The 12500-nt window shown below is 41.9% G+C and overlaps 1 protein-coding gene across 2 annotated transcripts in view; it reads left to right on the forward strand.

Annotated features, from left to right (window-relative positions):
* IPPK (inositol-pentakisphosphate 2-kinase) overlaps positions 1–12500 on the forward strand; it is a 100636-nt gene that overhangs the window by 52191 nt on the left and 35945 nt on the right. For both annotated transcript variants that reach the window (XM_075072796.1, XM_075072795.1), the window contains exons 3-4: positions 6624–6719; positions 11905–11971. In XM_075072796.1, the coding sequence (XP_074928897.1) occupies positions 6624–6719; positions 11905–11971 (163 nt within the window). The remainder of the gene's footprint in view (positions 1–6623; positions 6720–11904; positions 11972–12500) is intronic.

A 12500-nucleotide genomic window follows, 5' to 3' on the forward strand; every position in this document is an offset into this window, starting at 1 on the left:
CAATTTTCTGGGCAGTGGGCTGTGAACTCCTAGGGCAGCGCAGCTGCAGAGCCTGGCGTGACCCGATGCTCTGTGCTGTGCAGTGTGGCTGTAACACTGCCAGCTGCTGGTGCTCCAGGCAGCGTGGTAAGGGGGCAGGGAGAGTGGGGGTGGAGTTGGATAGAGGGCAGCAGAGTTTGGGGAGGCGGATAGGGATTGGGGCGGTCAGAGGGTGGGGAACAGGGGGTGAATGGGGCTAGGGTTCCCAGGGGGGCCAGTCAGGAAGGTGGCGGGGGTTGGATGGGGTATCGGGGAGGTAGTCAGGGGACAGGGAGCGGGGTGTGTGTGGATGGGGCAGGAGTCCCGGGGGGGCCAGCTGGGGGGTGAAAAGCAGGGGGGAGGGAAGAATGGGGGGCCATGTCTCCGCTCCCCTAACTGGCTCTCCATACAATTTCTGAAACCCAATATGGAATTTGGACGACTTACCAGCCGCAAAGCCTTTAACAAAGTCTTCAGATGTTACATTATTATCATGTCCACCCACAGATTTTACTTCCCCTACAATCCTGTACATAAAATAGTACTAACTGAACATTACTTAACATATTCCACAACATCCAAGGATCACATAGTGATTAGTCCTTTTGGTCACAGTACTGGGAACATATGTTTAGCAGATTATCTACCATGACCCCTGAGTTTTTCAGTCACTGCTTTCCAGGATAGAGTACCTCATCCTCTAAATATGACCTACATCCTTTGTTCCTAGATGTATATATTTACATTTCATACAGTGGATAACACTTCTACAAATACTGTTTTTCTGTGTAGCCAAAGCAAAGGGAATGGAGTTCTAGTATTCTGTCTTTATTATCCAGGCTCTTGTATATCTTCTGTCACAGTAATATCCATGTATGTTGTCAAGTTTTAATGACCTAGTTTATAATCATGATCTGGAAGTCATTCTATTGTAGTAGTTACTCCTGAGGGCCTCGTCTGAGTAATCATCACAGGCTTCAGTTTTTTGATGGGTGTTACCAGTTTTGCCCATTACTTTGGGGTACATTCATTTACTAAGGTTACTTTTCGAGCTGCACTTTCTTGCTGCCACCCTCATATGCCCCTGGACTCAGCAGGCTGGGTCGAGCTGCAGTTTCATGTTACAATTGTACTAGTAGTAACCCACTTGATGAGCAAACCCCACCGGGTTCTGTAATTCTGTCAATGTGCTGCTTGTGTCACTTGCCTTTTCATACGAAGTTCTGCTTCTTCCTTCTGCAGGTTCTGTCCCAATGGAGCTATATTGCAGGACCTAACTCCCCCAGGGCTGTATTCCTCCCACCCCAGAAACTAACTCTCTCTCACACACTTGTCTGAGTGAACCAGGTCAATCAGCACTCCCAAGCTGACCCCTTATATGACCCTGGACTCAACAGGCTGGGTTGAGCTGTGCTTTCACATTACAAGTGTACTAGTAGTAACCCACTTGATGAGTAAACCCCACAGGATTTTTGGGTGCTACAGGGATCTTTAGCTTAGATAAGAGGAGTGTTGCTGCAGAGCAAATGAGGAAGCCAAAAACACTGAAGAGAGAGAGGGAAGGATCAATCATTTTAACCATAAAAGTTATTTATTACCATACAAGGAGAGCCAAACAAACAAAACAGAATATTAAATCTGGCTTAAATTTGATTATAAAAGTCAGGTTTAGAAAACTGTATCTGATCACACAAGTTAGGGTTAGAAAGCTATACCTAGAGTAGAAAAAAAAAATAGAGAGAGGTTTGGGTTTCTCACCACTCCATGAAGCTTGAACTGGTTGGGGTTCCCGGCTGGTGGTGGTAGCTGAGGGTCCGGAGAGCTGGAGACAGGCAGAGCCCCCAGAACAGTCAGGAGAAGATGAAGTCCCAATGGAACTGATGCAGATTTTGGATCCAGGCATCAGCACCTTACTTGAGCCTGGGTAGGGGTTTTTGTAGGGAAACAACAATGGTTCAGGGGAGAATACTAGATTTGTTTATGGATAAACTGATGGCTCAAGGGAGTATACCAAAGTTGTTTTGTTCAGGCTAGACAATCGGAGTTGCTCATTCCTGGCTGTAGACAGCATTCTTTCCAGGGAGCTCACAATGCAGTTCAACAGCTTCAGTATTTTGGATACCAATAAAGGACTTATTGCTAGAATTGGTCTGATCACGCCTGCACACACCCAGCTCAGTAGTTAACATCTGGAGCAGAGATCCCCCATCCTGCAGTGCTTCCCTGCTTTTCTGGTCCCAGAGTTCAGTGTGGTTCTTCCCTTGGAATCTCTGTTTTCCATTCTGTATGCTAAAGGAGATGCCTCCCTGTCCCATCTTTGATGCAGATGAGGCTAGGGCAGTTGCCTTAATCCTGTCACCCTTGTCCAGAAGGGTTTAGGTGTGTCTCCCACTGCCTTTTCATTGCTTTTTGTAAGTCTTTCTTCTGATCAGTTTTGGTTCAAGCAGGGGTAGGGGGTGGGGAAGGAATCTTTCGTGAGTCAGACAGGCAGGATACACAGAGCTGACAGGTAACAAGGGTGGCTGCGAAACTTCAATTCAGAGTTGTCCAGTTAGCTTATAGACTTGTTCTCTTCCCCTCCTTTTCATAGTTGTTAATAGTAAGTTGCATACTGATGAACAGAGTATGTACCAAGTATCTGAAATGTGCTTTGATATTTCAGTGAATAATATGGCAGCAGGAGTGATGGTGTGCGTCATTTGTGCAAACACTGCTGTAGCATGTTATGGAATTGAGTTCTGAAGTGGAGCTGATTTTAGCTGGTTTCAACATTCCATGTTTTGGCTGGCAGGCACTGTGATTGTCAGACAGTGGTTTGAAAATCCTTTTTGTATTTTATATAGGATATTATATAATTTTAATGTTATGACATCCTATTCATATTTAGAAATGACTAGTTTTCCTTGGAACAGAACTGAAGACTTAATGTTTGACCCTGGAGGAGTTGTTTATCAACTTGAAGACCAAAGCTGTGTACCCAGCTGAGAAACCATGATTCTAGAAGCCCAGTAATTTGACAGCCATGGAAGTTAAGAGATAGCAAAGGCCTTCTAGGTCATTTGTCTGCAATGGAGGATTGCTTTGTAGGTATCATCTGTCATAAACCTCTAAGCACAGAAATGTGGCCTCACCTAATGCAAAATATTTTAAAAAGAGCGTGCTGTAACAAAGGGTCGTCTTACACAGGTGGGGAGGAATATGGCTGCCTTTAGGCAGCCTGTTTTCAGTCCTGTCAGCATGGTATCCTGCTGAGATTTCTTGCCTGCTGATAAACGTTTTTTTTTGGGGGAGGGGGCTGGGGGCGAAGGTTCATGAGTCAAGAAACAAGAAATCAATTATCTATTGAGAGGTCATTGTTCAGTACTGAATATTCAGTATTGGCTTCTGATTTTGGTACATCTTCAAGCAAAACCAAGAATATTCCTTTCCTTAAACTTTCCCCGCTCTCACTTGAACCTCCACAAAAGAACCTAAGGGAGAGCCAGCCTTACACTTGGAAAAACAAAATGCGAGGGATAATGCTACTTGAGTTAATTAAATAAGACACATCTTAATTTTTCTAGAATGACAAAAGTGCCACCTAAACACTTTTTGCTTCTTTCTCTTCCTACTGGTTATGTAATAGTCTATTATATAATATTTTTTCATGTTGGTAATCCTTTTTGGTTAACGAAAACCAGACTGTGCTAATACAGATAAGTAAACTCAAGCAATGTCTACACTACAGAGTTTTGTCAACGAAAGTTATGCAGCTTTAATTAAAGCACTTTAATTAAACCTCTGTTGCATGTCCACACTATGCTCCTTGTGTCGGCAGAGCACATCCACACTAGCAGCTCTAGAACTGACACAGAGCAGTACACTGTGGGTAGCTACCCCACTGCGCAACTGGTCACAGGGTGTTTTGAGAAGGGTTTGTAATGCCTCATGGGGCAGGTACAATGTCATATGATGCAGGTTTCTCAATCCTATCTAGTAGGGCATCCTACTAGATCACCAGCCGCTTTTCAATTGAAGTGTGTGGGGAGGTGGGGGATGGGGGAGTATGTGTGACAGGCAGTGTGTCTATGTGTGTGGGGGAGACAGAAACAGTGTGTGTTAGGGGAGAGTGTGTCGGCATGCTGTCTCTAAGTTCAGACAGCAGCCTGAGCAACCAATCCTGAGGCAGGGGAAGGGGTTATCTCCTCTCCCACCCCTGTTCCCTGTAAACTGCACAGTAGCCTATTTAGCACTGCACAGGTGCACAGGGAACCCATCTGGGTGGGGACCTGCCGTGGCTGGAGGAGGGGTGCCCCTTCCCTGGCTCCCAACTCAGCCTGCGGTCCGGACCTGCTGCGGCCAGATTGCGCCTGGCCTCAGAGAGACACCTGTCCTGCTGGGACTGGCAGAGGGGTGCTTATTCTGCAGCCCCAGAGCTCCTGCCGCAGGGAGAGGCACCTTTCCCCGCCAGCCCAGGTGCTGCTGCTGAGAGAGAGTGCTGGGGAGAGTCCTCTCTCTCCCCACTGTAGCCCCGGAGCACCCCAAATCCCTCATTCCCAACCCCACCCCAGAGCACTCACCCCCTGCACCCAACCCTCTGCCCCAGCCCTGAGCCCCTCATCCCTGTCCCCACCCCAGAGCCTGCCCCCCCCCAGCCCTGAGCCCCATCCCACACTCCAAACCCTCAGCACTACCCTCCACCACATGAATTTTGTTATGTGCAAAATTCATTCCTTACATGAGTGGGAAAAATTAGAGGCAACACTGTACTCTCCGTGTCCACATCATCCCCCAACTCTGCTACAGCACAGCAGTCTCCCTCACGCCCCCTCCCCCCCCCACCAGCAGCAGCCCTCTCTGCCTGTTGCTGTGTTCTGACTGCCAGGGAGAGCAGGATTCCACATTAATGGTTCTGTGATTCCCTTAGAGTTCTCCCGCAGTCTCCACGGATACAAAGAGCAGCATCCTCAACAGCTTTGTGAGCTCTCCATGCTGAGGAGTGTCAAAGCTTCCAGGAGTTTTGAAAGGGAAAGGGTGCATGCCTGCATAGCTAGGTGCAGGGCATCTGTGTTCAAAGCAGTGAGCAGAGTGGTTGCAGTGGGGATTGTGGGACACTAGGGAAGGTCAGTTACACTGATGCTTTAACTTTGATGCGGAAATCTCTGCCTCTTGTCAAGGTGCTTTTATTTTGCCACCAAAAGCAGCTTTGTAGTGTATACGCCCCCACTCTTTTGAGGGCAAAAGGTAGTGTAGACGAGGCGTCATAGTTGTGTAGTCCATATAAGTTATTAATTGGTTAAGAAGTTTCATTGTGGAAAAACTAAACTAACTAGGTAAACAGCATTAAATCATAAAGTTTGTGTCATCTGTAGAACTGTACATGGGTAAAAGCCTTTTAGTTTTTCTTCAGAAGTGCTGAAAGCTCTCCCAAAATTAGGATCCTCAGATAGTTTTGAGATTATAAAATTAAACATATTATAGATAAAATGTTAATTCACACTTCACATTGCATTAAAGAAATGCACCAGCTACAGTATCTGATTAATCAGTTAATTTACCCCACTTATTGGCATGAGAACTAAGTTTACCAGATCTTATTGAAAAATACCTGTATCACTACAGCCCTAACAGTCATGCACCCTTCAGTTTAAAAAATAAAATAAAATACACCGCTGTGCACTGTTTATGTAATAAATCTAATCCTAACGTTGTTAATCTGTATCAGATTTAATATATTTCCGTATCTGTTTTTTCTCTGATATAGTCCCTTTTCTCTCTTTCCTTACCATGTGTTCTCTAGCTTCTATTTGCTGTTGTCCCTCAGATTTTCAGTCTTCTGTCTTCCACATCAGTGTAAAAATCCCCTCTTTCTCCCCTCTTCCATACTCACAGCCACTCAGATACTTCCTCATCAGTTTATCCCCACCATCTTATACATAGGGTTTAAAACCCATAGAAGACTAAACGACAATAAGGGGGCACGTTGTCTAGGGCAACAGCTAGGTAAGTCAGGTAAAATTAAAGGCTGCTCTCACTCTCAATCCCTCTGTCTGTGGGTGGGAAGGAATATCATCTCCCTGTTTAACCCCCAGAGATCCTCCTGGCTGTTGCAAGGGTGGCAGTGACAGTAGAGAGGGGTCTTGACTAATCTGTTCTTTCCCTGTGTACTTTTTTTCAATCCTCATTATCTACCTTTACCGTTTTTGCTCAGAAATTTCCTAAACATAAGTAGAGGGAAATTGATCTGATTCTTGAAAGTTTTACTGCTACCCATAAGGTTTCAGATAGGAGCAGTGAAATTGATCATAGTACTGTGTATGTCAATATGCAGTTTTTACCAAAGCTTGACCAGCGGCACAGGCACTTGTGCAGTTTGTCTGCAGACTTAACAAGCATTGCTACGTGGATTTATACTTGCTCCATGTTCGGAAACTTATATTTGCAACTGTAAGGACTAGAAACTTACTTTAATTTCAGTGACAGCTTTAGGATCTCCAGAAGTTGATGGCAGTTGCCCCCAGTTTTTGGAAAATTTCGAAGACGTGGATATTTCAAGTGCTGTATATTATTATTTCTGCATGTATTCACAAAATACTTATGACCATGTACTATTCTTTCTTTTTCAGGCACCAGAGGAAATCTTCTGCCACCTGCAAAACATAGTAGACTTCGGAAAACACGTCATGAAACAGTTTTTTGGGGAGAAATATGTTCATTATGGGGTAATCATTTTATCCTTAACTTACATAGTTTAAGTGCTTATCCATTAGTCTTTTTAGAAACATTTTGTAGGTGAAGTGATTTTGCTTGATGCAAGGTGTGCAGACCTTTCTGTGCATGTTGTTCATATGAGATGCACAGCTTCGACCGGAGCTCATGCTCTGCACTACTTTGTGATCAGATCACTAGATTTTTGCCCCATGGATTGAGCCACTGAAGATTTATCGGTTTGGAAGTGTTTGAGGTAGCAGTTAGTGGGGATGGGAGTGAAAGCTTTCATGCCCTAATTTGGTTCATATGTGGAAGACTCAGCCATCTGAGGTGGCTGTGTAGCATTTTGCCACAGATTTGGTGGGAGAAGAGAAGAGATCTGGTTTATAGCGGTTGCCCTGGATTACAGGGCAATGAGGGCTCTTGTTTTGTGGTGGGCCAGATCAAGGTGGCTTCTTAAGACCTCAGACATGAGTAAGACACAGGAGAGATTTGTGAAGAAAATTAAATCTCTCATTCTGGAATGTTGGTTGTTGAATTAAATATTTTTACCTCTGTAAATCTTCCATTTCAGTTGTGAAAGGATAGCATGAATTGACCATCCTCAAGCACATGAGCTTGAGTTTAGAATACTCTACATCTTCATGTCAATAATAACATTAAAAATGGAGTCCCATTCTGTTTTAATAGGTTTTTATGGCATAGAAGTTACATCCATGAGTTTTTATGGTACCAGGCTCAATCTGGTGCTACCTATTTTCACTTTTATTTGTTTTTGATACTGTCATGAATAACTGGGACTATGGCACATCTAGCTCACTGAAATGAGACGGGGTCCTGTTGAAAAAATAGCATATGATCATATGTGAACAATGTGGGAGACAGCTGTATCTTGAACTAATAGTCCATATCTCTTTCTATATGATTATTATCATACTCTCTGCTACACTGGGGGGAAAGAGTTAACTCAGTCCTAGGAGGTTTTATACATTACTAGGAAGCCAAACTGTGACTTGAATTCAATTGTTGATGCTCATAAAATGACTGTGAAGTGGGTGGCACTGCCTTTGGGTCAAACTGAGAGGCAGGGATGCAGTCTGCCTCACTGGCAGTCCAAATGCCTGAGGCATCAGGGGCCCACTTACACTTGCAAGGAAAGATATAGGTTTTGGTAAGATAACATGTATAGGCATTTTGAATTAATTGTTTCCCTCTTTGTTTCTATGGTTAAATAAATAGTAGTTTGTTTTGAGCAAACTGTTTGTTTGATTACTGCATTTTCATACTGATCACAAATGCTGAAGGGAAGTCTACCACAGTGGTCATGACCCAACTGGGCCTGCTGAGGACATGGCTGGTGAGGAGGGGTGCTGTGAGCTTGCAACCTAGTCTAAAAGTGGGGTGAATTAGAGGGATTCCACTGTAAGAGAAGTACAGGCCTGTCCCTTGGAAAGGGTACCCGTAGGGGATTGGTGACTGAATACACTCCTGTGTTCATGTTCTAAACACAATTGTAATATGTAAAAATATGCTGTGTGATGTATCATTTGAAAACTAGTAACTCATTGGCCAATAATATCATGGTGAAATTAATTTAGCAACATTACATGTAAAGTTATGAACATAAGCTGAAGTTGTGACTGAAATGTGTTTATCAAACAAATCTGGGGAGGAGGCAAACCAGTTTCTCCAAGACAAAGGACAAGGCAATAGCTCTAACCAGGTGTCATGAAAGTTGATTGGCAGTCACTTTCAAGTGGCCATTCTTTGGCAGCAAAGGAGGGCAGAAACAGATGGCTTTATATTTTAACAACCAGCAGCATGGAACCTCTTTCACCTCAAGAGCCAATGTCTCCATCCTCACTGCTGGCAGGAACTTTATCTAGGGGTGACTCTCAGGAAAATGCATTTTAGAGGATGACTGGAGTACAAATGAGAGGGGTAGAAACACCCCAGGTATGCTCTCTTTCACTCGCACTCTTTCACCTGAGAAGACAAAGGAAGTAGTCCTTTGGGGGCTGATCCTGACTTAAAATACTTGGTCAGCAGTGTTGCAGGGAACCTGTGGTAAGAATTTTACCTTGAACCAAGTCTAGTTTCTTTAGTTACTAGTTTTATTTTCTTTTCTCTTTTAACCATTTCTGACTTCAATGATTTATATTTGTACTCACTTAAAATCTGTGTCTTTGTAGTTGAACTTACTTTATTCTTTAATCAAAGCTAATCCAGTGTTGTGTTTGAACTGAACTGTTTTAGCTGAAGTAGCAAACTGTTGTACATTGACCCCTTAAAGGGGCTATGGACCTCTAATAAGTGAACTGCCCAGGAGAGGGCTGGACAGTGCGGAACACATGTTTTCGGGGAAAATCCAGGACTGGGAGCATGTTGAGGGTCACCCTGAAAGTAGTAACCAAGGTTGGTGGAAGCTAATGCGTGGCTGGCAGGCGGCAGCTATCCCCAGACACTCGGGGTGTTACCTGCAGGCTGGAAGGCTGTTTGTGGGTGGTGCAGGTGGGAGCTACAGCAGCAAAGCATTGTGAGGCACCTAGGGTTGCAGGGCAGGTAGTGACACAACTCTTCACTAGGCTGGATTGGATCCCAGAATGTCATAGGGTCAAAGGCACAGCTCATCCTGAACCATAAGTCATGTAATTAAAGACTATCATAGTGCATATGTAAAAAGGAGACAAATTAAGGCATCATTAATTCTGGTACTGCCTAACTTTGGAGTGTTTGACGTTGCAACCTAAATAACTAGATTATTTTAATGTAGCTTTGTTGTATGTAATGTCATATAGATTACAAGGAAACTATTTCACAAACGTTTTAATGGTGGCATCTTAACTATTTTATTGGACCACTTTTTTTGTTCTGCATATAAAGTCTGTTACCATGAGCCTGAAAATGCAAAGCTTAGAAGGACAAATTTAAGATCTCTGAATATATTAAATAGCCTTTCTAGACATAAAATGACACAATTTTAATGTTTTTCATGATCTTCTGGAGCCAGAAGTGAACGCTGTATATCCAATTCTGAAGGGAGAAAGTTCCCATTTCTGTCCTGCTAGGGTTATGAATTCTTTTACTGTTATATAGGTAAATAATATCCTTTCTGGACCTTGACACAACTTTTGTTGTCAGGAAATTCTGTATTTGAGGGCAGAGGAAGGTAAAAACATTTTCTGGTAAGTTGATTTAAAAAAACCAAACCAAACCCTGAAATTGCTTAGAATAAGCTCCAGTGTAAGATTATTAGTGGTAGGGGGAAAAGTTTAGGTGAGGTAGCATGGTGGTTAAGATACTTGATTGAGAATCAGGAGATATGGGATAATTCCTCAGTTGGCTATAGACTAAGGGTTCTTGAGCAATTCACTTAATCTTGCTGCACCTCAGTTCAGTCTGTAAAATGCGGATGATACTTTCTACCTTACTAGGATGTAATGAAGATAAATTTATTACCTTTTGCAAGGTGCTTAGATACTATAGTCACTGAAACCATAAAAGTACCAAGATGGAAAAAGATATGATAAAATGACTTAAGACCTGATTCTTCAGTTAAGTCACCTGGGTATCATTTCTATGTAAGGAAGGCATGGGGAGCTGAGGGGCGAGAGAGAGAGAGAGAGGAGGGATATTGCCTCTAAAGATTGGTGTTGTCAACTTTATGTTTATATGGATATAAATTTAGAAAAAATTGTCTTTAAACATCATTATTGCTCCACTGGCAGCTTTATGCATTAGATAAATATAGAAGGAACTAGAACTACCTGTTTTCTTGGCTCTGTCTTGTGAGTAAGCTGCTCATTTTTGTAAAACAAAAGCTCAGTGGAGCTTGCAGTATAAATAGGGCACTATTTTTACTTTTTATACTGCAGTAAAATCTTGAGTTTAATTAAAAAAAGGGAGATTTGGAATATATCTATTGAACAACAACAAAAAGCTGAAACATTTAACACAGCTAGAACACAAGAGACTAAAAGCTGTTGGCTTAGCTCATACCATATATAGCTAAATCAGCTCCACAATGGGGGCTGACTTGTGAACACTGGTAACATGATAAATAAATTCCACAATACAGTATTAAACGCCGCCCACTCCTCAAGTCTACCTTTAATATAGCCCAGTCTCTTTCGGTGTGGAAGAGGAGACACAAATGTGGTAAACCCTAAATCTAAACTGCCAAATTAGGGAAAATGTTGTGTTTGAAACTTTATGTGGAATTACAGTTCAAGTGGACTGTGCAAATGGTTTTAACACAAGCATTTCAGTAAGATAAGAGATACTATTACATTATGAAATAATAAACAAACTCCAGATTGTAGCCATTCATGCAAGAGAATTAGAGTACCTCTCTGATACTTAATTAGCACAAGGTGAGAGATGCAATTTTTTTATTATAATTGAGATCATGCAATTATGAATGGAACCCTGCCCTGCCCATGATACATCATTACTTAATCTATTGTCTTTGACTTCAAACTTGTTTTGTAAGCACGGGCTGCCCAGCCTGTTTCCCAATGTGGCGTGTTGGAGGAAGGGGTCTCTTCTTCACCCAGCCCTGCCTTCTCTTTCTAGGGAAAGATGGATAACCTTCAAAATGTCTAGCTTCTTTTTGCTCTTTTTCTGGCCGATGAATTTAGCCTGGGAGAGCCTAATATTTTGAGACGTGTAATCCATTACCTCCTTATTTCAATTCTTTGATAGCTGAGTTGCTTCCATGAGTGTGGAGATCAGATCTAGTTACACTACAATCTAGAAGTTCCTGGGCTGTATTTGGTTGCTGTGTTAAATCCTTAAATACAAGAACTTTGCCAGTTTATAAGTACAAAGAGAAACTGATTTGTTACTTTAAGAAAATGCATAATGTTCCTGTAGTTGCATGAAACTGACAAACTGGCGAAGGACTTTTTCTGTGTCTCATGCCAGGATATGGTATTGCTTATCTGGTCTCCTCAGACACTCAGGGTAAGATGAAACTTTTACTGTTTTATAGGGTTGAATAACAAACAAAACTCTCAACCAAACAAATGGCTTGTTTTCGCTGCAGTTTGGTTGATCTTATGTAACGTTTTGACTTACTTTGTTGACACCCATTCAAGATGTTATGTATTTATGTATTTCCATGTAAAATTTTATTTTAAGATATTTCCTTTTAAAAGAACCTATCTGTTAAAATATTAAAAATTTGTGTTTTAGGAAGTTGTTCAGCTACCTTTGGACTTTGTAAAACAGCTTTGTTTAAAGATCCAGTCTGAAAGGCCAGGTAAGGATCCCACTGCTATAATTAAGATTCTTGCATTGAGCTATAAAATGTTCAGTTAAATTGCACGAGAAAAAATTTATTTCTAAAATCTGATAAAGAAAAGTTTTTTGGTAAGTTACAATATCATTTAATCGTTGTTGCCTAGTACTTAAGGGACACAGTCAACTTGAAAATCAGACTGTTTGGAAATGTTGTATCTATTGTAACTAAATTACTATCCATGGAAAAAAAACAGGAGGGAGAAATTGTTTGTTTGTTTAACATGTGCATTTGTAAGCACTTTGTGTAGTCAGATTTTTTCTTTGCTGAAAGACCTTTACAAATAGTAATGGGAACAGAAAACCTGTTTTCCATTTTTGTAATGGAATTAAAAAAAAAAAAAAGTGGACATTTAAAAGTAACTGTGCCTTGGAGTTGGTCAGTTTCAAAAATTGCAAGTAGATGTTTGTTTTCAATACTTTCATAGAATCATAGATTATTAGGGTTGGAAGGGACTTCAGGAGATCATGTAGTCCAACCGCCTGCTCAA

The sequence above is a fragment of the Chelonoidis abingdonii genome, chromosome 16 (genome assembly GCF_003597395.2).
Source record: "Chelonoidis abingdonii isolate Lonesome George chromosome 16, CheloAbing_2.0, whole genome shotgun sequence".
NCBI lineage: Eukaryota > Metazoa > Chordata > Testudines > Testudinidae > Chelonoidis > Chelonoidis abingdonii.